The sequence below is a fragment of the Mastacembelus armatus genome, chromosome 18 (genome assembly GCF_900324485.2).
Source record: "Mastacembelus armatus chromosome 18, fMasArm1.2, whole genome shotgun sequence".
Taxonomy (NCBI): Eukaryota; Metazoa; Chordata; class Actinopteri; order Synbranchiformes; family Mastacembelidae; genus Mastacembelus; species Mastacembelus armatus.
In genome coordinates, this window is record NC_046650.1 from 16,592,297 (window position 1) to 16,616,988 (window position 24,692).

General features: G+C 42.8%; 3 protein-coding genes across 6 annotated transcripts; 1 reads left to right on the forward strand and 2 right to left on the reverse strand.

The window, feature by feature from the left end:
• Positions 1-910: 910 nt before the first annotated feature.
• On the forward strand, positions 911-7,385 carry LOC113140950 (uncharacterized). Of its 3 annotated transcripts, none has more exons than XM_026325099.1 (4): positions 911-1,051; positions 1,606-1,660; positions 4,847-5,194; positions 6,728-7,385. In XM_026325099.1, the coding sequence occupies exons 2-4, from the start codon at positions 1,612-1,614 to the stop codon at positions 6,949-6,951; spliced, it is 621 nt and encodes a 206-aa protein (XP_026180884.1). In that variant the 5' UTR covers positions 911-1,051; positions 1,606-1,611; the 3' UTR covers positions 6,952-7,385. The 3 variants fall into 3 exon arrangements, with proteins under 3 accessions (XP_026180884.1, XP_026180899.1, XP_026180891.1); XM_026325114.1 differs by having other exon boundaries at positions 6,731-7,385; XM_026325106.1 differs by lacking the exons at positions 911-1,051; positions 1,606-1,660 and adding an exon at positions 4,582-4,747.
• Positions 7,386-14,205: 6,820 nt separating this feature from the next.
• On the reverse strand, positions 14,206-18,156 carry LOC113141207 (programmed cell death 1 ligand 1-like). Its single transcript, XM_026325483.1, has 4 exons — positions 17,783-18,156; positions 17,347-17,426; positions 16,312-16,671; positions 14,206-15,820 (listed from the first exon to the last, which is right to left on the reverse strand). The coding sequence occupies exons 2-4, from the start codon at positions 17,408-17,410 to the stop codon at positions 15,687-15,689; spliced, it is 558 nt and encodes a 185-aa protein (XP_026181268.1). The 5' UTR covers positions 17,411-17,426; positions 17,783-18,156; the 3' UTR covers positions 14,206-15,686.
• A 1,751-nt stretch (positions 18,157-19,907) lies between these two features.
• Positions 19,908-24,000, reverse strand: LOC113140252 (uncharacterized). 2 transcript variants are annotated; one of them, XM_026324057.2, is made up of 5 exons: positions 22,955-24,000; positions 22,516-22,799; positions 20,900-21,228; positions 20,589-20,705; positions 19,908-20,391 (listed from the first exon to the last, which is right to left on the reverse strand). In XM_026324057.2, exons 1-5 carry the CDS (start codon positions 22,987-22,989, stop codon positions 20,368-20,370), a joined length of 789 nt encoding a protein of 262 aa, XP_026179842.1. In that variant the 5' UTR covers positions 22,990-24,000; the 3' UTR covers positions 19,908-20,367. The 2 variants fall into 2 exon arrangements, with proteins under 2 accessions (XP_026179842.1, XP_026179834.1); XM_026324049.1 differs by having other exon boundaries at positions 20,896-21,228; positions 22,955-23,996.
• Between the last annotated feature and the right edge of the window lie 692 nt (positions 24,001-24,692).

A 24,692-nucleotide genomic window follows, 5' to 3' on the forward strand; every position in this document is an offset into this window, starting at 1 on the left:
ATCATTAGGTCCAAGCCCAAACTGTCCAGATGTTACATTTGGACATGAACAGGTATCAACAAGTCTCTCTGTGTGTTTTACAGCAGCTGCTGATGAACCTGAACCTCAGAGACCAACAGTGGGACGACGATCAGCGAGTCGGGGACTGACAGGCCTCGATATTGGACTGATAACAGCAGGAGTAGTAGGTCTGGTGATCGTCTGTGCTTTAATCTGGATTGGTCTGTCAGTTTTTATAAACTCAGAATGTTCCTCACATGTTACTGGTTATACTGGTTTAGTTATTTAAACTGGTAAAAAGGCCTGGATGGTTTTTAATTCAATAGTCTGGTGAACAGACAACAATCTGATCATAAACACCAAGAAGACCAATGACATTATTGTGGATTTTGGAACCACCCAGAGGACTATCCAGAGTCCTGTCCACACCAGCGTGAAGGCTCCACCTTAGGTTGGAAATGACGACATGTTTAGTTGGAGCAGAAACAACCTGGTCACGGCCTAACATGGTGTTATAGCAGGTTTCAGTCAGCAGGTGGCGCTATTGCACTTTGGTGACTCAAACAGGGAGTGTAGCTACAAGACAAACTGCTGTTCTCTTCTTCAGTGATCTAGAGGTTCTGTGATCCTTTATGACGGTGGTAAGAACCTTCACAGTCACAGATTCAGTTGTATCAGCTGTACTGTCTGTAGTTAGTGCTGTACTGACATTGGACATTCTACCACATTTGTGGGAAATAAAGTAAAGTATGGATTCACTGTGAAGGCCTGGAGTATGAACAGTATATGAGGAATAAACAATGAGACCTGTTCACAGCAGATCCTCCTCCTGTCAGTTTCACTTCTGTTCCTGTTGAGCAGTTTTGTAGTTGTGTAACGCCGCCCCCAGACAGTGACTCTATATAAGACAGCGAGTATATAACAAACTGGCTCAGTGAAATTTTCTCCTCTTCAAATACAACCTAATGATTGGTCCTGACCCAGAAAGTCGTTTCAGACCCAGTGAGACTTTAAACTGGTCCAGACCTGATCCAGTCTGCTGTTCTTGAAGGTAAGAAACATCAGGACATTCAAATCTTGACTATCCTCTTAGACATAACCTCTAAAAATCAGTCTTCCCTCTAATGGCTCTGACACTGTTGTATCTTGAGCTGTAATGATGAAGAGGCCAGTGGAAAAAGGACTGTGCTGCCTAAAGATTTTATTCTCAACTGGGGATGAATCCAGGATCAGATCACCTACTGGGATTTTTGATCAGTTTCTCCAGACATAAAGTTCTGAAGATTAATCTTGTGATCAGAACCTAAACTGTGTGAAAGAGGAAGTGAAACGACTGGTCTGACTGATTCTGCAGCCTCGACAGGAGCAGAAAGCTTGTGTCTGTTTAAACCAAGGACTGTTCACTGTGGTTTAGTCAGTCACTGCTCCAGGCTGAGTCACCTGTGAATTTACTTCCAACTTTGAAAATAAAATCTTTTTTACATATTAACCTGCTACACATTTATCTGATTTACGTCATATCCAACGCAATGATGAGTGAAATTCTAAGCATTTGCAATACTACATCTGACCTTTGACCTCATGGGTTTGTGTCTCCTCTGACAGGAGAAGATGGTCTGCTGGATCCTGCTGCTCATCAGCCTGACCCCCTTTACCTGGGGTCAGTTTTTATCCACTAACTCAAATCAATTGGAAATCCAAAATAATCCAAGTTGTGAGTGTGTGTGGTCGTCACTTTCCCTCTGTGTCTCCTCAACAGGAACATTTGTAGTGAATGTGACACAGAGCTCCTATCAGGCAGAGGAGAACCACGACATCACACTGGACTGGACCTTCACAACCACAGCTCACATGTCTCTCTCAGCACTTTACATCTACTGTGAACTGTTAACTGAGGACAAAGACCCAGTCCTGTTTCATCTACATGAGGGTGTTGAGGTCCCAGAGTCTCAGGACAAATGGTTTTCAGGACGAGTCCAGTTTGACAAAGACATCCTCAGAGAAGGACGAGTCAGACTTCATGTGTCCAGACTCAGGACTGAGGACTCTGGTGTGTACTGGTGTAACATGAAGGCAAGGCAAGTTTATTTATATAGCACAATTCATACACAGAGTAATTCAAAGTGCTTTACAGAAATAAAAGACAAGTTAAAAACACATAAGCAAGAAATAATAATAAAAAGTTAAAAATTAATATTAGAAGAAACTGAGTGCAGATAAATCACTTTGGATAAAACACTGTCAGGGCTGGTCTGGTCATATGTTACAGGCCACACTAAAAAGAAAGGTTTTTAGCTTGGACTTAAACACTGCCAGAGATGAGGCTTGTCTAACATCATCAGGAGACTATTCCAGGTTTTAGCTGCATAGAACTGAAACGCTGCTTCTCCCTGTTTAGAAGACAGATGATGGTGAGAGCGTCCAACAGAATCAAAAGAACTGGGTCTTATTGGGCACACATCGGTGATACCTTCAGACCAAAAAAAAAAAAAAAAATCCAGTGTCGAAACACTGAAACACTCACAGTCGCTTCTTATTGGCTAAAATCAAATCCACCTACACACGTCAGTGTTGGGCGAAGCTTTACATGCTGCAGCTGCAAAGAGACCCAGAGAGACTTTAACGTGGACTGAGCTGAGACCTGATCCAGAGAGACTTTATCGGACCCAGAGAGACTTTAACGTGGTCTGAGCTGAGACCTGATCCAGTCTGCTGCCGAGGAAAACGCTGTTCTTGAAGGTAAGAAACATGTTTGTGTATATATATGGGTCAGTTTGACGCTTGAGACCCTGTGTGACCCGTGTGGAGCAGAAATTTGCATATAACTCAGATTCATGTAAAGGAGGGAGGAGATGTTTTTATGTTTTGCTGTTTCAGGCTGTTAACTAGAGAAGTGACTCTGTTCGATCGTACATTAATTAAAACATGACTCAGGTCATGACTCAGGTCATGTTTCCAAGTATTTAACAGTTACAAATATACATACTTAATATATATATATATATAACAGTATAACATGCAATTTAATTCAACAGTATTTGCAGTGGCCTTTCTGCCAAATACAGTTTTTCTTCGAAATATTTTGTTGTCGCACTTTTGCTTTAAAGAATGAAGACTGTCATATACAAGTTATAAATAATTCATATATTCCATATGTTTAATGAAACGTGTTATTTAATTTTAATTTAGAATAGTTTGTGTATTACAGTAGTTTAACTAAATTACACTTCCGTTAAACCCAATATATTTTAGTCGCCTAAAACAAAGCAGATGACAGAAATCAGACTGAAACTAAATTAAAGGCTGCTGTCTGACTGAACGCTGTCAGACTCAACGCTGTCTGACTCAAGCCGTGCTCACCGAGGGCTGCAGCTTCAGGGCAAAATGAAGGCAAATAGAAATTATGTCGTTAAACTAAAGTTGTTCTTATTTCATGCACCTTCCTGGTCTCGAGCTCGCGGTCCCGTTTGGACCGGACCAGTGAGGTTTCTATGGGCCTGAGAAAATAAAAGGAAACCGGCAAAAGTCCACAGTTGTCATGTTTCCCGTACAGGCCATGGTGGCTGCAATAGTGAAACAATAAAACCTTGAATCATCCTAAGAAACTGACTAATATCAGACATTAATTCAATGGAAAGACTTAATGTGTTTTATTAAAGTGGAGCAGTCCAATTATTTCAGCTTTTGATCGATAAAATATTGTTTTATTGACAAAGAAAATAAAGTCGCTATTTAACATCATCTGAAATGTTTAACTGAACAAATTCATTATTTTAAGTTACCGCAAAAAAATTAAATAAACGCTAAAAAATAACGAAATAAATTTCCATTTAAAATGGTTTAAACGATTAAAAGATTCAGAACAGGTTTTATTGATCCATAAATGTGCATCAGAAACGATTCTAAACGGCACCGACAGCATTTATTATAATAATAAATAATAACTGTGAAAGTCTTAATACTCCAACAGCGTTTATCACTTAGCTGACAAGTAACTGTGAAATTCTCCTTAACTCAATTAGGAGACGACCTAATTATCATAAACGTCCTCATGGTTTAGGAAACAACTCACCACGAGCAATGAGAACAAACAGGAGAACTGTTAACTGGTTCCACAGAAGGAACACAAAGGTTCCCCTGACAAAAAGGGAACATTATTTGGTTTTTAGTAAATAAATGAAAGAAGGAAGTGACGTTTGTCATATTCATTCATTCTGATCATATTAGTCTTGAGGTGACTAAGTCAGCAACCTTCACCCTTACCATGTTTTTCCTGTGTGTGATTTTCACTATTAACATCTCTGATATTTTCCTACACACAAATAACCAGCTCAGCTTTATCTTTATTTCTTAAATCACAGTGACCTCACTTTAATCTTCTGGGACAGAACTCCCAAGAAGTTTTGGCTTAAAATGATGCTAATAGAATATTAGTGTATTCACAACACTGGTCCAGAGTAAACCTGGACCAGTGTATTTTTCAGTGTATTTTTGTAAGGAAATGTCTTAACTTACTGCTCAGTTCTAGATTCTCCTGAGCAGCCATGACAGTAAAAATATTTAGGATTTATCTGCATTTTGTTTTTTCTAGACAACAAAATAATTATACTGAGATTGAGATTAAACAGAGATCAGCTTTTCTGAAATTAACTAGAAAATATTTCTTCTTCCTGTTTCTGTCTCCTCTGACAGGAGAAGATGGTCTGCTGGATCCTGCTGCTCATCAGCCTGACCCCCTTTACCTGGGGTCAGTTTTTATCCACTAACTCAAATCAATTGGAAATCCAAAATAATCCAAGTTGTGAGTGTGTGTGGTCGTCACTTTCCCTCTGTGTCTCCTCAACAGGAACATTTGTAGTGAATGTGACACAGAGCTCCTATCAGGCAGAGGAGAACCACGACATCACACTGGACTGGACCTTCACAGCTCCCAGCTCCTCCGTCCCCATTTATATCTTCTGTGAAAGGACGACTGATGAGAAAGTCCTGTTTCGTCTACATGAGGGTGTTGAGGTCCCAGAGTCTCAGGACAAACAGTTTTCAGGACGAGTCCAGTTTGACAAAGACGTCCTCAGAGAAGGACGAGTCAGACTTCATGTGTCCAGACTCAGGACTGAGGACTCTGGCCTGTACCTGTGTGAAGTGCAGACAGGTGGTGGTAGTGGTTATGCTGACTGTCGCCTCAACGTCACAGGTAAGTTGGTTGAGCAGCAGGTGAATCTGCCTGTGTTGTGTTTACATCGTCAACACTGTAACAAATACCTGTGTACGTCACAATACAATATTTTGTTGTAGAGTATTTTACAGTTAATTTCGGTTTTTTACATTAACATCTTGACAAATGATACATATTGGGAAGTGTTTTGAATGAGCTTGCGGTTAAACCAAAATTCATCAGCATTGCATTTGTTTCAAATTAAACCAGAGTCAGAGCTGTAACAAAACAATTTTTTTAAATTAAAACTCAATTTTACAATATGTGTCAGAACCGGAGGTTTGCATATGACTTAAGCTCAAAGTCCATTAATCACCTGAGCAGAGAGGAGACGTGAGGACTAACTGAGTTACTGGCAGCTTCGCATCTTGGTGCCGCTGGTTGGGTTGATTCCAACGAAACGTCTGAAATCACAAAATCACATGACAGGAAACGTTTTAAGAAAAATGTTCACAGCTGCTCAACACAACAAACACAGCTCTGACTAATCTGCGTCATCAACTAGCTGATGCCACAACCTAGAGTCAAGTGTTTCACTATCACACCTAAAACGTTATGCAGAGTAGTGGTGGGCGGTACCGCAAGCTTTGGTGTCGATCCGACACCAAGTAAATACTGGGCCAGTAACGCCGATACCGATACTTTTTGACAATTAATGCATTATCAAATATAAAAACATTTTCATGACTTTCAGGTGTTTTGTTTTAAACTGTATTATTAATTTATTAAAACAGACAAAGTTCAACAGTAAACAGAAAGAACTTTATTAGCATAATACAAGTTTTTGTTCAATAACAAAAGAACAGACTTTTTGTCTTCTACAAAGTTCACTAAATTATCATTCGAAAATATTAAAACTTCTTTTGTAGAATACTCCTAAATAAACGAGGTCGACAAAACAAATCTTATAAAACAAAGAACAAATTCTCTTTTTTCAAGTATAATACAAAAATAAAATAAAACAAAATGTCTTCCCTTCACTGCACATATTTTCTGGCTTTGGAAAAGCAATTTAAACAAACAGTTGGTAAAAAATAAACAATATATAATAATACTACAATAAATGTTGGGACTGTTGTTTCGTTTTCGGCTTGAAAATACAAAAGTAAAAAAATCAACCAAAGTATCGATATTTTTGTCGGGGTATCGACCGATATTAATACTAGTGTTGGTATCAATATTATCGATATTAGGATCGACCCCCCCCAATATTTACAGAATTTATCGGTAATTTTGCAACATGTTACTGTAGAAAAATGCTGTTAGCTACTGTGATTATTTTGGACCCATGATGCTTTGCGATATACAGTTAAACTCTGTAAAATGACAAAACAAGAAGTTGCTGTAAAATGTTACTGTAGAAATTACAGCAATTTGTTACAGTGACAAAATCAAAACAGACAGGAAGTAGCTCCAACTGCAGTTTCTCTGACACCTGCTGGTTTTCTTAGCACAGTAACTACCAAGAGCTTCCTCTTCAGGAAAATCACCACATTTTTCTGTCCTTTACAGCAGCGTCTGATCAGCCCAGTCCTCTGAGACCAGAACCAGAAAGTCCAGAACCAGAGAGACCAGAACCAGAGAGTCGGGGAAGTATCAGCCTCTACATTGCACTAGGAGCAGTAGTAGTAGTAGTAGTAGTAGTTGTCGTTCTACTGGTGATACTGCGCTTCACCTCAAGTCTCTGTTTTACTGAACCTGCTGATGTGTCAGTAAACGCCTCTTCTGTCGTGTAAAGTTTCTCAGGGATCAGACTTTGACCCTGTTGGTCCATGAGGCAGCTTTTCCCTGAACACACAGTCTGAGCTCTGGTTTTTGGATCTAGTCCAGAACCAGGTCCAAATTCGTTAGAAACCATTTTAATGCTGACAAATCCTACAAACAGCTGAAAGCACCATGGGACATCAGCAGTTCCTGTTTCAGCTCTAGCTTCATATTGTAACTGCATCGCTGTCGTTTCTTCTTCTTTAGTCTCTTAGCTCTGTCTGACTGTGTTAAATGTTAGCGCCTTTAAGTTTATTGTAGTTTTTTATATCCAAAAACGTACATTTATGTGCCTCACAAATCAGATGTTGTTATGTTGTTAGTATTTCCCAGATGTAAATGCTGCCTTCACTTGTTCTGTACAGGAAACAAAATAAATTGGACTGAAAAACGTCACAGTTGGAAACACAGTTTAAGATTTTTTTTAAACAAAAGCGATGAACTGATGTGTTGGTGATATTTTATAATATAATCCATTCATCCAAAGCCACATGTGATCAGTTGTTTCATCACCACGACACAAGGCAGTGAACTGACTGACCCATAAGACAAATAAAACATGTTCCAACACTGTGGAGGTCGGTTCAGGGACTGATGGAGTTGGGCTCCTCAGTCCATGTAGTTACAGCAGAAATAAAAACCAGGACCCTTCAGATTAGATGAAATATCACATGTCACAATGTCATTCAGTCCATGAGAAAAGTCCCCACTGTAGGCCCAGAACATTGTGTGGAGCATCTTAGGGTCCTAAAGCCTTTCAGATCCTTCTGGAAACCACTTCCCTGGTGATTTCAAACTGTCTGACATCTTCAGCTTGAATTGGACAGACTTTCTCTAAAGTGTTGGACACTGTGAAAACATGGAGAAGATGATAGTGAAAGTGATAGTGACTTAATTCCATACTCAGAATTTGCACTCTGGGTTTAACCCAATCCCAAGTGCACACACACACCCGGCAGTGGGCAGCCAATGTTGCAGTGCCTGGGGAGCAGTTGGGGGTCCAGTGCACCTCACCTCAGTCATGGTTTTGAAGGTAGACAGGGCGCTGTTCACTACATGCCACTAACAATTTTCCCACTAGACCTGAGACTCAAACCTGCAATTTTCAGGTTACAAGTCCGGCTCCATATCCATTAGGCCACAACTGCCCACAATCTGTAGGCTCCTGCTCCTCATCAGCCTGACCCCCTTTACCTGGGGTCAGTTTTTATCCACTAACTCAAATCAATTGGAAATCCAAAATAATCCAAGTTGTGAGTGTGTCAGGACATTCCTGCATTAGAGACTGAAGCTTTGAATCATACTGATGTGCAGCGACAGAACCAGAACAGACTTTATTCCTGAATGAGAGATGAAGACACAGGCTGGACCCTGGAGAAGCTCGGTCTGTTGAAGTCCAACCAGGGTGAACCAGGAGTAACCAACAAAAACCAGAATGTGAATGTGATAAGAAATGTTTTTCTGAGCAGTGACAGTTGTGGCTGAGAACTTTAGGGTTAAATTAGTTTAGGTTAGTTAGGTTCTTTAGGTTCTGTTTTCCAGGCCAGAAGGTAACCATTAAGGTTTGAGGTACGTTGGTTTGGAGACTGGCTGCTCTGGTCTCATCTCAACAGGCCCTTTGGCCATTTCCTGCTGCCTCTTCTGTCTCTGTGCTGCTTTTCTATGAGCTCTAGCAGGTTCACTTTAAATCCATCAACAGAGATACAGCACCAAGAGTTGACCAGCAGGTGGCACCATTTGACCTGGATCAAACACTTGGACGCAGCAGCTTCACTGGGATTGTTTCAGAAAGTTTCCCCCCATCACTCCCTGGACTCTCCGGGACTCTCACAGCTGCTTCAGTCCTTCCTCACCAGCTGCTCCTTCCTTTTGGACTTTACTGATGAAATCAGGACCAACAGTCCATCAAGGCCACGGCGCCATCAAGTGGCAACACAAGAAAACAGCAACACACAATCAGGACTCAGAGAGGGAGAAGTTGCTGTAGAGCCAGATGTGTTTCCGGGCCTGGTCACAGCTGGACACCCCATGTCCTTGTATGTCCTTGTCTGGGCCTGATTTGGGTGTTTTCTGCTCAACTTTGGTTCATGTCTGACTCCATGGGCTCAGTGACTGAGCAGCAGCAGCTGGGACAGTGTGTCCTGTGCTGCCCCCTGCTGGACTGAAGTGCAATAACACACTTTGTTTTCGGTGCTGTCACTAGATTTGAATGGACAACACTGGAAGTGACTCCTGAGGAGGGGGAACTGAGTAAAGTGAACTCACACTGACACTCATGGCCAATTTTAAACACTAGTCACTTTAAACACTTTGAAGTTGTCACTTTATTGCTACTTGCACATTTATACTGTGAAGAAATTTTCATTGACAGTTGTTTTTCTAATTAATATGCAGGTTCTCTTCTTTTTCTTCATCACTTTCTTTTTTATGCCAATGTATTTATATTTTTTCTATAACTTTATTGTAGATTCTACAGGAGCAGAGGATTTGGAGCCAGACGCTCTGAGCACATGTCCCAAAATACTGAATCCAAAGCACAGAAATCAGCCAAACACACACACACACACACATACAAACATCTGCAGTTATACACACAAACATCTGCAGTTACACACACAAACATCAGCAGTTACACACACAAACATCTGCAGTTACACACACAAACATCAGCAGTTACACACACAAACATCTGCAGTTACACACACAAACATCTGCAGTTACACACACAAACATCTGCAGTTATACAGACAAACATCTGCAGTTACACACACAAACATCTGCAGTTATACAGACAAACATCTGCAGTTACACACACAAACATCTGCAGTTACACACACAAACATCTGCAGTTACACACACAAACATCTGCAGTTACACACACAAACATCTGCAGTTATACAGACAAACATCTGCAGTTACACACACAAACATCTGCAGTTACACACACAAACATCTGCAGTTACACACACAAACATCAGCAGTTACACACACAAACATCTGCAGTTACACACACAAACATCAGCAGTTACACACACAAACATCTGCAGTTACACACACAAACATCTGCAGTTACACACACAAACATCTGCAGTTATACAGACAAACATCTGCAGTTACACACACAAACATCTGCAGTTATACACTTTCTCTCAGAAATGATGCTCGGTGGTGACGTCATCAAGCTGCTCGTCCAATCCCCCGTCGTCCTCGTTGGACGGGGGCGTCGTCATGGAAACAGGCGTCTTCCTCCCTGCAGAGTTGGTTGATGATTGTGATAATCATGTGTGAATCATTTAAAGGCACCTGGAGAAACTCACATTTTGGTCTATGACCTGCACACCTGAAGACTTTCCCATCAGCCCCAGCTGTGTGTGCTGCTAACTAGCTAATGTTAGCATGCTGCTGTTAGCATTAAGCCTGACATTAGGAGGTGACTCAGAGTGTTACCTGCAGGCCTCCGTCGATGCACAGACACCAGGAGGAAGGTGGAGATGATGGACAGGGAACTGACCACGATGAAGAGGATGATTCTGAGCAAAGAGACTGCAGCTGTGACAGGAACAACAAAGACACCTGGTCAGGTCATGTCTGAATCAGTGTAGCATCATTGGATTTTATTAACGTTAGCTCTAACACTGAAAGGCTGCGTTCACATCCACCTGCTGCCAGTGGGAAGTTTCTCTGTGCAGACTGTGAACCCTGATGTCTCAACAGGCAACGTGCACAAATGTGATGTGGCGACTTAGAAACTCACCTGCCTCAGCAACATTCAGGTGGAGGGTACTCATCCAGATTCCTCCGGGTGTCTGAATAACACGACACTCATATGTCCCAGTGTCATTCAACGTCACATCCTTCAGAGTCACAGACACGTCTCCATCCTTCATCTGTGAGTCCTTCAGCTCCACCCGCTCCTTAAAAGATGGATGCTGGGTGTCTGGGTCAGACCACAGGTGGTGCACAAACACATATTCTGGATGCAGATCAGGTCTGGTCCACTGTAAAATTAAGATCTCTGAGCTCCTGGGAACTTGACATGGCAGAGTGACAGTGTCTCCAGGTTCAGCTGTGATGATCATCATGTCTGCAGTAAAGAGGGAAAACAAGGAGCAGAGACGTTAGAAACCAGTGATAAATAAGATTTAATGGAGGTTTAGGTGATGGTTTTCCCAGTTGGTCTAAATGTAGAATCTAAGTCCTTTTCTCTGACATTAAATCTCTGTGACGTCCCAAAGCAGCAGGTGTCATTAAACGTCACATCAGATTTCATCTGTGAGTCCTTCAGCTCTACCCGCTCCTTAAAAGATGGATGCTGGATGTCTGGGTCAGACCTCCTGTCCCAGTACAAAAAGATTTCTTTTGGATCCAGATCAGGTCTGGTGCACAGACGTTTACAGAAATATCTAAGTGTATTTGGTCAATACTTATACTTAAATTTCCAAGATATACTCCAGCTCCACAGTATAATGAAGTATTCTTGCTGTTTTGTAGTAGTTCAGAGTAAAAAGTACATGGGTGGAAAACAATAATGTCCAGTGATTTGTAGCTGCAGCCTGAGTGGACCTGCTGCTGCTGTGATACTTGTCCTGCCCTTTGTTCTTCAGTTTCTGTTCAGATCTACACAAATAGTCACTGGGTTTTCATGGTCCTGCTAACAGGAAGCTGTTCAAGGTGTGAAGGTGTCACAGTTTCCTGTCAAGGCCAGAGCTGCTGCACTATAGGTAGAGTGTGAAATACAAAAAACTAGTAGGGTACTCCAGGTTTACTACATCCATAAAGTATACTTTTATAAACTACAAACTATAGGAGTATATATATATATTGAAGTTTATTTGCAGTATTCTTCAAAGTATACTTTCCTAAACTAAAAGATGGACTAGTACCAATAAGTTCAATACACAGTACGGTTGCAGTACAACATGAACTTAGATATGAACTATTTGTGTACTTTACATCTAAAGTATACTTTGACTGTACTTTTATAAAGTAATACTGGACTGGTTTAGTCCCAAGAAGTCTTGAAACAGTGTACTTCAAAGTGTACTACTAGTACATTATTATCAGTAACAACAGTGGAGTTTAGTTTGTGCTGCTTTTATAATGTTCTCTGAAAAACCCTGCACATGTCAGAGACTGATCCCAGACAAACCACAGTGAACCTGCTGCAGCTGCATGGACACACTAAAGGACGAGACGCTGCACCGACGGGTCGACGGGCAGAACCCACAGTGAGTCCACATCTTCGTGTTCCCGGGTCCTGCAACATGAAGAGCAGCTACAGATCCATCCAGCAGCTGCAGCAGAAGAGCTGCAGGAAAGTCCAGGCAGCTCCAACAGTGACAGTAACAACAGGTTCTCATCAGCAGAACAAAGTCCATGAACAGAGGGAGTCAACAGCAACAGTCACACAAAGCTTTACCTGCAGAGGCTGAAACCAGGATCCATGAAGATGTGAGGGAAGCCACAAACAGCACAGATGTTGGTGCAGCCATGAGAACAGCTGCTGTCGCCAACATCTGCTCAACCTGTTGTTCAGCTGCTTCCTCTGATGCTGACGAACTGACAAACTGATGGAGGAGGAGGAGGGTCCTCGAGTCGTTTGGTTCCTCAGAAAACCTGTTCTTGAGAAGAGCTTCCAGAGGGATGAAAGGATGAGCAGACATCTGCTGTGTGATGGTTCCACAGTGAGGAGAACTCTTCTTCCTGCAGGACCAAAGAACAGGAAGGTGTGTCTGAGCTCAAACACAAAACTGTGTTTGTGCAGCTCAAACTGACATTAGACACATTTGGTATTTTTGAAATCCACAGCAGCAACTTCCTCCTGTTGGTTTCACTGACATGTTTCTGCGGTTTCTCTCCTCGTTTCTATCTTTGTCTGTTGAGTCATAGGAACTTTCTGCCTTGTGTTGGGGTCTTTCCTCCAGGCCTGAGGCCGGACTGCCCAACGGCAGCCTGTCCCAGTAAGGATCCTGGATGTCTCCTGTTGGTCTTGGCTGAGGCAAAAGTCTTGATGCAAACTGACAGAGTTTCCTCCAGCAACTAAAAGTCAGTACCAAGCAGCAAATATAGTGTTTATATGCTCTGTCTGATGTCAGGCAGTGTGATCAGTGAAGGAGCTCTGAGTCACTGAGCTCTGTCATCACTTTTATTTCCCAATTTTAATCCTATTTTCATTCAGAGACTTCCTTTTCTCTCCCAGCCATCAGTTCACTCAGGCCTCCTGCTTCTAGACTGACCTGCACATAGAACTTACTTGAATCCATTAATACACTGATTTCATACTGAGATGATTAGAATTAATCACATATATGTTATGAAATCAGGCACAATAAAACCATAACACAGTTACTATGAGATCATTTCTCTTCCTACTGATTCAGATTAGCTCTTTAACACTTCATCTTATTTTGACATGGTTTAAATCAATATTTCAGAATTATCTCTCTATCAAACCCTCTTCCTACCTGTTCCCCAGTGCTGCTCCTCTTCATCCTCTACCTTTCCCTGTCCTGGGGTAGGAGACATGCAGCTGGTGAAATCAAAATCAGTGATGTTCGAGGGATTCTCGGGTCTCCCTTTAGGCTGGTCCTGGTTGGTTGCTGGTTGTTCAGGAGAATCTCTCTTAGGAGGACTCTTCTTTGGAGTCTCTGATGGCCTCTCCACCTGGGATTCAAATGTCTCTCTGCTCTTCCATCACTTCATCAGAGATCCAAAGGGTCTTCTCTCGTCCCCTCTTCTTCTTTGAGACAAAAAGGTTTTCGTCTCATGAGGCAACAAGTGTCTTCTCGTATTTGTCCCTATTTATATTTTTACCATCATCTGTTTGTCTGGGCTCTTTCACACTGTGATGGGAATCAGTCCAGCAGCAGCTGGTGCTGTGCAGGTTGGACTGTGGACTGATCCAACTCTGTGGATCTCAGCGTCACAGCTGCTGCAGGCTCTTTCCTCTGTTGTAGCACCTGAGCAGGTGTGGAACCTGATCCTGTAGTTACAGATCAGAAAGTGTGAGGAGCTGTTACTGTTGTGTTATGCACTGTGCCACTTATACAGGGAATAAGTCACCTGTAGAATTCATGTAAATCATAGAGTAATACACATGTTACGCCACTTGATGGCTGACAAGGCTCTCCGGGCAAAAGAAAACCAGTTCAGTGAAAGGCATCACTCATCAGTGCTGTAATAATTTATGTCGACAGAATAAAGGAAAAACACTTCCACACCTATGATTGTCTCCATCTGTGATGTGTATAACATCAACTTTATTTCTACAACACATTTAGTGCAAATACAATTCAAAGTGCTTTATGTAAAGTGAGGAAGGAAACAGAACAAGACATAAACATAAAAATATAAATGCCAATCAGCCAATCACAGCACGACCCTGTGACCTCAGCGCCCTCCAAGCCTGTCCCACTTTGCAGTGCAGCCACATCAAAGTTGGCAATGATCAGCTTTGTGTTATAAACAAAGATAAAACTGAACTCACCAACAAGTCAGCAGCTTGAGCTATGCTGATATTTTTGTCCTAAGACAGGCAAAGCTCAAAGACTGTGGATCCTACATTTCCCATAATGCAACCGTTCTTTGGCCAGTGTTTAATAAAGCTAACGTGCCAGGACAGCTAAGGTGAGCAAGGCCCAGGTAACATGATCTTTATGAAATGAAACTCCAGTTTGTCCACCTTGTTATTTCTAAGGTCAAAGTTCAGCCGGTCGGTTTGCATGAGGTAAGAGGCAGCACCACGACCAAAACCGGGTGGGACTGTGTCACTGAGGCCTGTTCACAGCAGCTTTTCAAAAAGAAAACTTCCTGGTGAGTCAGTTCATCCCAACGATCAGCGATCAGCTGGTTTAAGTTCAGTTCTGTGACTTAGTGTTTCACTGTCTCACCACACAGGAGCTAAACCCTGAGGGCACAGGTGAGACACACCTATGTAGGATGGAGTCAGATACAAAACCCAAACGTGCACGGTGCACACAGTGTATGTGCACGGCTCTGTGGGACAGCTGGAGAGACTCTGGGCAACAGAAACAGTGAACAATGAGGTAAACAGAGCAGTGATTAACAAACTGCAGAGGTCTATGAACGGTTTTGAGGTAGGGAATGAAAACTGTTCATCAAGTTAGTCATGACTCAGTTACAGAAAAGTAAACTTCCTGTTTCTATCAAACATTTATCCAGCTGAGTGAAAAATCTTCACTTTAAAATGGCAAAAAGACAACAAACGTAATATTTAATGCACATTCAGCCTCATATATAGAGCCTGAACAGCAACAGTGAAACTTTGGCAGTGAAAACAAAACTGTAACTGAAAAATAAAACATTGGCACCAAAAAGTTAACACTGAAAAAAATTCATCATTTTTATGTAAGATTTTTTTCACTGACTTGGTTAATATACGTTTTGCATAAAAATTGCATATTAATGAACAAACAGGACGACTGATTGGTCGCTGCTCACGTCAAAGAGTTTCTACTATCTAAATCTAAATCTCTATATATCTAAAATGTATTTACAGACTAGTGTGATTCATTAACATATTAAAGCACATAGTGTGCACATACATAAAGCACTCTGGGCCACAGGAGCAGTGTGGGGGTCAGTGTCCTGACCGAGGGGAATCAAACCAGCAACCGTACAAACAGCTAGGAGACAACCTGCTCCACGTCCTGGGTCACAGCTGCCACCGGCACAAAATTCTGATGGATCATATAGAAACTTTGCAGTAACGGACTGTAAGTGCTAAAGACACCACTGTAAACAAACCTAAACCAGGGTAGAGTCCAGGCCTTTCCCGGGTTTCTGGCTTTGATGGCTCATATGTGGGTTGAACACTGGCTGCTGCAGAGACAGAAAACAGGTTCTGTTAACACAGTGAGACCAGACGTTAAATACAAAGTACCAGTCCAGCAGCAAACAGTCGGACTTTCACAGGTTTCTACGTTTGCTGGCAGCCTGTGCAGGAAGCTGCAGGGGGAAGAAGATCAGCAAACAAGTCTGAGACCTGCACAGTTTAAACCTCAATGTGCAGCAGGATGGAAAACCTCTGTTTTTGGTGGCTCCAAGAATTTTCCTCTCAGCAGGAAAACATCAAAACATAATGTTTAGATGCTGCATCGAGAACTGGTATAAAATAATTAGACAAAAGTACATTAAATATAAAGTAACTGTACAAATAAGTAGTGTCTTTTTTCTATGTCTTCATGTTGGGAAGACGCTGTGATAAAAGCCTCCAAACTGCAAACTTAGTCCAGGTCCAATTTATTGTTTACCTCTTTGTTTGTGTTCTGGATAGTGTCAAAGCACCAGAGGATCCAGTGATGTCAGTTTACCTGTAACACTGAGGACACGTGTTCTGTAGCTCCTGTATAGCTCTTGTCTGGCAGCAAGAACACACTGATAGGTGCCTGTGTCACTGAGCCGCAGATCAGTCAAGTTACATTGAACCCGGCCTCTCCTGGCGAGCTCTGGGTCACAGTGCACCCGGCCCCTGTAGGGCTCATGTGGATACTCCTCAGTCTCAGACCTGCTGTCATAACGGTAAATCCTACTCATTGAGTTCAAATGGGCGACGTCTACAATCAGTGGGTGAGGAGGCAGGTCAGAGCCGACAGGGAACGACCAGGTCAGGGTGATGTTCCCATGCTCCTTAGCCTGGTAGACATCCTGACCTTCACTGAGTGGAGTCTGACCTGCAGGGGTCAAAGGGCAAAGCACTGAATAAATGAACATCAGTGGATGAGAGTGCGGAGACATCCTGACACAACACTGAAGTCATAGGAAGCAGCCTTTATTTAGAAAATCACATCAGCATGTTGCTCAAAAGTGCTATAGGATCCAGAAAACTAATAAAAGCCTTGTCCAGGATCCCAAATAAGGAAAAGCTTTTTGTTAATTATATCACCTTATTGTTTCATAGAAGGCGTTTCAAGCTGCTGTGTTGCATATTTCTATTCTCCTCTTTTAAGGTGATATGTTACTTACTTACTGATTGATACTTATATGATACTTCTTTTTAAGGAAGTCTTTGGTGTCCACGGCCATAAGACTCTATAATTCCTCAATATAAACAACAACGCACGCACACACACACAACCCCCCCCAAATAAATAATTAGTTAATTACTTTATGAATTACTATTAATCAAAATAATTTAAATAATCTCAAATTTAAGAACTGCTGTAACAACTGAATTCCCCGTTGGGGATTAATAAAGTACTTCTCCTTCTTCTTTTCTCTTCCCTCTAATGACAACACAGTCTATCTGTTCTATTTCTAGAACAGCGTCTAAATCTAATGAAACCTTGTGCAGTCAGACTGATTTTTGAAAATCCTGCAAACCAATGTCAAAGCGATCAGCTGCTCACCCAGTGCAAAACAGAAGACTGTCACAGTTCCCATCAGGAAGAGGTAGAAGGACCTGCGTGCCATTCCGGGCCGGGCCGTGCTAAAGTGTACAACCAGAGAACATAAAAACGTTTCATTACAGGACCGGACTCACATTTAGTCCACACAACATGGTCTGTGCCTCCTGTGTGGTACCACAGTGAGAAAATATGGCTGAGCTTGACAAATAGTTTCACTTTTAACTTGTGACGCAGTTTTTTTTCCCAAGGGGATCACCCTTTTTGCGCACAACGCGCTCAGACACCTGTCTTTGCTCTTCAGGGTCCAACATAGGTCTCTAAAGGTCCCACAGAGCAGCTCAGTGACAGAAAAACCACATGATCGTAACAGATGCAGCTTGTCTGAAACATTTATGCAGAAAGTAACTCGCCGCCGGAAGAAGCAGAGGCCACAAACCGAGGAGCTTGATCCTGCTCATCAACATCCAACAGGTTTGTCTCTCTCGGCTCCAAAGACTCTTCCAGCTGCAACACTGAGACTATTATTGGGTACAGGGCTGCAAAAACTACTGATGTGATGCTCGAGCCCGTCTGCTCGACACCGTATCGATCTTTTGAACCGGAAATGTCGCTGAACAGTGTTTCGATCCCTGCTTCAACGTGCCCAAAATCACGTGACCACTGCGAGCGGTGGGAGCAAATCAGGCACTTGACCTTTTTTGGCACTTGACCTTTTTTGGCCCCAAAAAAGGTCAAGTGCCTGACAAAGACAAAGACAATGAAACACCTTTGGCTAAATAACTCTGAGTAAAGCCTCAGACAGAGATAGAATATAAGATCCATTACAGCCTGAAGCAACGAGGCTCAGTCAGGACATCCGCTCAGATGCAGTTCTCAAAACCAGCCAGCAGATGTCGCTGTCTGAGCCCCAGGTCTGTAGGTCTGTGGGTCGGTAGGTCTGTGGGTCGGTAGGTCTGTAGGTCTGTAGCTGGAGACAATAGAAAAGTCTTCCAAGTGAAGGCTCCATGACACAACCATGAACTGCTTTAGTAATGTGCTTTATAAGCTGTCAGGTCTATTTGTGGAGAAGGTGGTTTTTCCTAAATCCCCATAATGAGGCTGTGTATGCAGGGAGAACATGATCATTGTCAAAGAAAAGCTTCAGTCTGTCTCAGGCTGGAGTCATGTGTGGATCCATTTGGACACTAAATCAGCATCAGAGAGTTTGTGTCCAGAACCACATGAGTGTTAACGCTGTGATAACATTGTTGACTCACATCAACGTCTTTAACAGGAGGAAGAACAGGACCAGCTGTTGGAAGGACTGGATGAAGTCTGACTGGAGATTTTCCTCCTTCTACCTTTGACCTTTGACCTCATGTGTTTATGTCTCCTCTGACAGGAGAAGATGGTCTGCTGGATCCTGCTCCTCATCAGCCTGACCCCCTTTACCTGGGGTCAGTTTTTATCCACTAACTCAAATCAATTGGAAATCCAAAATAATCCAAGTTGTGAGTGTGTCAGGACATTCCTGCATTAGAGACTGAAGCTTTGAATCATACTGATGTGCAGCGACAGAACCAGAACAGACTTTATTCCTGAATGAGAGATGAAGACACAGGCTGGACCCTGGAGGAGCCCAGACTGTTAAAGTCCAACCAGGGTGAACCAGGAGTAACCAACAACAACCAGAATGTGAATGTGATAAGAAATGTTTTTCTGAGCAGTGACAGTTGTGGCTGAGCTCTTTAGGGTTAAATTAGTTTAGGTTAGTTAGGTTCTTTAGGTTCTGTTTTCCAGGCCAGAAGGTAACCATTAAGGTTTGAGGTACGTTGGTTTGGAGACTGGCTGCTCTGGTCTCATCTCAACAGGCCCTTTGGTCATTTCCTGCTGCCTCTTCTGTCTCTGTGCTGCTTTTCTATGAGCTCTAGCAGGTTCACTTTAAATCCATCCACACAGATACAGCACCAAGAGTTGACCAGCAGGTGGCACCATTTGACCTGGATCAAACACTTGGACGCAGCAGCTTCACTGGGATTGTTTCAGAAAGTTTCCCCCCCATCACTCCCTGACAACCAGAGGAAATCCATCAGTCCGCGACTCTCACAGCTGCTTCAGTCCTTCCTCACCAGCTGCTCCTTCCTTTTGGACTTTACTGATGAAATCAGGACCAACAGTCCATCAAGGCCACGGCGCCATCAAGTGGCAACACAAGAAAACAGCAACACACAATCAGGACTCAGAGAGGGAGAAGTTGCTGTAGAGCCAGATGTGTTTCCGGGCCTGGTCACAGCTGGACACCCCATGTCCTTGTATGTCCTTGTCTGGGCCTGATATGGGTGTTTTCTGCTCAACTTTGGTTCATGTCTGACTCCATGGGCTCAGTGACTGAGCAGCATCAGCTGGGACAGTGTGTCCTGTGCTGCCCCCTGCCGGACTGAAGTGCAATAACACACTTTGTTTTCGGTGCTGTCACTAGATTTGAATGGACAACACTGGAAGTGACTCCTGAGGAGGGGGAACTGAGTAAAGTGAACTCACACTGACACTCATGGCCAATTTTAAACACTAGTCACTTTAAACACTTTGAAGTTGTCACTTTATTGCTACTTGCACATTTATACTGTGAAGAAATTTTCATTGACAGTTGTTTTTCTAATTAATATGCAGGTTCTCTTCTTTTTCTTCATCACTTTCTTTTTTATGCCAATGTATTTATATTTTTTCTATAACTTTACTGTAGATTCTCTACAGGAGCAGAGGATTTGGAGCCAGACGCTCTGAGCACATGTCCCAAAATACTGAATCCAAAGCACAGAAATCAGCCAAACACACACACACACACACATAGAAACATCTGCAGTTATACACACAAACATCTGCAGTTATACACACAAACATCTGCAGTTATACACACAAACATCTGCAGTTACACACACAAACATCTGCAGTTATACACTTTCTCTCAGAAATGATGCTCGGTGGTGACGTCATCAAGCTGCTCGTCCAATCCCCCGTCGTCCTCGTTGGATGGGGGCGTCGTCATGGAAACAGGCGTCTTCCTCCCTGCAGAGTTGGTTGATGATTGTGATAATCATGTGTGAATCATTTAAAGGCACCTGGAGAAACTCACATTTTGGTCTATGACCTGCACACCTGAAGACTTTCCCATCAGCCCCAGCTGTGTGTGCTGCTAACTAGCTAATGTTAGCATGCTGCTGTTAGCATTAAGCCTGACATTAGGAGGTGACTCAGAGTGTTACCTGCAGGCCTCTGTCGATGCACAGACACCAGGAGGAAGGTGGAGATGATGTACGGGGAACTGACCACGATGCAGAGGATGATTCTGAGCACAGACAGGTGTCGATCAGAAGCTGCAGCTGTGACAGGAACAACAAAGACACCTGGTCAGGTCATGTCTGAATCAGTGTAGCATCATTGGATTTTATTAACGTTAGCTCTCTAACACTGAAAGGCTGCGTTCATGGGAAGTTTCTCTGTGCAGACTGTGAACCCTGATGTCTCAACAGGCAACGTGCACAAATGTGATGTGGCGACTTAGAAACTCACCTGCCTGAGCAACATTCAGGTGGATGGCAATCATCCAGATTCCTCCGGGTGTGTGAATAACACGACACTCATATGTCCCAGTGTCATTTAACGTCACATCCTTCAGAGTCACAGACGCGTCTCCATCCTTCATCCGTGAGTCCTTCAGCTCCACCCGCTCCTTAAAAGATGGATGCTGGTTGTCTGGGTCAGACCTCTTGTTCCTGTACACAAAGACATAGTCTGGATCCAGATCAGGTCTGGTCCACAGTAAAATTAAGATCTCTGAGCTCCTGGGAGCTTGACATGGCAGAGTGACAGTGTCTCCAGGTTCAGCTGTGATGATCATCATGTCTGCAGTAAAGAGGGAAAACATGGAGCAGAGACGTTAGAAACCAGTGATAAAGAAGATTTAATGGAGGTTTAGGTGATGGTTTTCCCAGTTGGTCTAAATGTAGAATCTAAGTCCTTTTCTCTGACATTAAATCTCTGTGACGTCCCAAAGCAGTAGGTGTCATTAAACGTCACATCAGATTTCATCTGTGAGTCCTTCAGCTCTACCCGCTCCTTAAAAGATGGATGCTGGATGTCTGGGTCAGACCTCCTGTCCCAGTACAAAAAGATTTCTTTTGGATCCAGATCAGGTCTGGTGCACAGACGTTTACAGAAATATCTAAGTGTATTTGGTCAATACTTATACTTAAATTTCCAAGATATACTCTAGCTCCACAGTATAATGAAGTATTCTTGCTGTTTTGTAGTAGCTCAGAGTAAAAAGTACATGGGTGGAAAACAATAATGTCCAGTGATTTGTAGCTGCAGCCTGAGTGGACCTGCTGCTGCTGTGATACTTGTCCTGTCCTTTGTTCTTCAGTTTCTGTTCAGATCTACACAAATAGTCACTGGGTTTTCATGGTCCTGCTAACAGGAAGCTGTTCAAGGTGTGAAGGTGTCACAGTTTCCTGTCAAGGCCAGAGCTGCTGCACTATAGGTAGAGTGTGAAATACTAAAAACTAGTAGGGTACTCCAGGTTTACTACATACATAACGTATATTTTAAGTATTCTTCAAAGTATACTTTCCTAAACTAAAAGATGGACTAGTACCAATAAGTTCAATACACAGTACGGTTGCAGTACAACATGAACTTACATATGAACTATTTGTGTACTTTACATCTAAAGTATACTTTGACTGTACTTTTATAAAGTAATACTGGACTGGTTTAGTCCCAAGAAGTCTTGAAACAGTGTACTTCAAAGTGTACTACTAGTACATTATTATCAGTAACAACAGTGGAGTTTAGTTTGTGCTGCTTTTATAATGTTCTCTGAAAAACCCTGCACATGTCAGAGACTGATCCCAGACAAACCACAGTGAACCTGCTGCAGCTGCATGGACACACTAAAGGACGAGACGCTGCATCGACAGGTCGACGGGCAGAACCCACAGTGAGTCCACATCTTCGTGTTCCTGGGTCCTGCAACATGAAGAGCAGCTACAGATCCATCCCGCAGCTGCAGCAGAAGAGCTGCAGGAAAGTCCAGGCAGCTCCAACAGTGACAGTAACAACAGGTTCTCATCAGCAGAACAAAGTCCATGAACAGAGGGAGTCAGCAGCAACAGTCACACAAAGCTTTACCTGCAGAGGCTGAAACCAGGATCCATGAAGATGTGAGGGAAGCCACAAACAGCACAGATGTTGGTGCAGCCATGAGAACAGCTGCTGTCGCCAACATCTGCTCCACCTGTTGCTCAGCTGCTTCCTCTGATGCTGACGAACTGACAAACTGACGGAGGAGGAGGAGGGTCCTCAAGTCGTTTGGTTCCTCAGAAAACCTGTTCTTGAGAAGAGCTTCCAGAGGGATGAAAGGATGAGCAGACATCTGCTGTGTGATGGTTCCACAGTGAGGAGAACTCTTCTTCCTGCAGGACCAAAGAACAGGAAGGTGTGTCTGAGCTCAAACACAAAACTGTGTTTGTGCAGCTCAAACTGACATTAGACACATTTGGTATTTTTGAAATCCACAGCAGCAACTTCCTCCTGTTGGTTTCACTGAAAGGTTTCTGAGGTTTCTCACCTCATTTCTTTCTTTGTCTGTTGACGTTGAGTCATAGGAACTTTCTGCAACACAAAGGTTTCTGTTGGTTCCCATTTTTCCAAGCTGCTGTTTTGACTGGTGTGACTTTATCTCTTATTTGAGACTGTTGTTACCCTGGTACTCCAGTCCAGGAGTCCAGCCCTGACATTAAAGTGTAAATACCAGCCTGCCTGAGGTTGTACAGAACAATAATAAATCAATAATAAATCAGTTGTTTCTAATCTTTGACTCACAACCTCCTTGGTCTGTGAAGAACAGGGCTGGTTGAAGAGAATGAACATCAAAAATGTGGAGATTAATTGTTGAAAGTCTCTGGATGGAACTTAATTCCATCATCAGCTTCTCTTCTCCTCTGTGTTGGGGTCTTTCCTCCAGGCCTGAGGCCGGACTGCCCAACGGCAGCCTGTCCCAGTAAGGATCCTGGATGTCTCCTGTTGGTCTCGGCTGAGGCAAAAGTCTTGATGCAAACTGACAGAGTTTCCTCCAGCAACTAAAAGTCAGAACCAAGCAGCAAATATAGTGTTTATATGCTCTGTCTGATGTCAGGCAGTGTGATCAGTGAAGGAGCTCTGAGTCACTGAGTTCTGTCATCACTTTCATTTCCCAATTTTAATCCTATTTTCATTCAGAGACTTCCTTTTCTCTCCCAGCCATCAGTTCACTCAGGCCTCCTGCTTCTAGACTGACCTGCACATAGAACTTACTTGAATCCATTAATACACTGATTTCATACTGAGATGATTAGAATTAATCACATATATGTCATGAAATCAGGCACAATAAAACCATAACACAGTTACTATGAGATCATTTCTCTTCCTTCCTTGTTTTAAGCTTCTTCATGGCATCTGCAATAGGCTCATCCGGGGTTTCATAGGCAAAGTGCTTTTTTGTGCTTCTTAGTCTTTTCTCTCTCAGCACAGCCTCCACATTCATTTCCTCACATATATGTGTCTTTAGCAAAGGCTTGAGCTGAAGCAAAGCCAGTTTCTCTGTAAACAGTCAGAGATGTTGTTGCCTTAGTGAGAAGATCAACTGCCACATCATGCTGCACAGTGGCAGACTGTAGAAGCTTGCTAACATGGTTCACAATGTTTAGAATGTGCAAACAAGAAAACGGTATGACCCAATCTCTTCTGCCAAACTCTGTGCTTCAGCCTTGGTCAGAGGATCTGTCACTTTGTCCCTGACCTCCAACAACACCTCCCTTATTTTGGAGGCCTGGTACCGCACAGCCTCTATGCTCTTAACACGGCTCTCTCACTGCGTATCACTCCATGTCTTGAGTGCAATGCTTACATGCTCCTTTAGGATTCCCCATCTTTGGGGGGCTGCTGCAAAAAGGCTGTACAATTTATGTACAAAGTAGCTGATTGCATCTGTTGACACTTTTGCTGCATCAGACACCACCAAGTTAAGTGAATGTGCCCCATGTGGAACATAAAGAAGTCTGGCTTGAACTCCTTTGTTCTTCCCTTTCATGTCGGCCCCATTATCGTATGACCTTCCTCTGCAATCATCAACTTGTTCAAAATCAAAGATGACAAACCGAGACCTGTTGTGTTTGAAGCCTCAAGAAATCCTAGAAAATGTTCCTTGATTTCTGGCACTTTGTCCATTTTTACAATCCTTACGACCACTGACATCTGTTCTTGGCGGCTTATATCAGCAGTACAATCCAAAATGATTGAATAATATTTGGACTGTTTGATTTCAG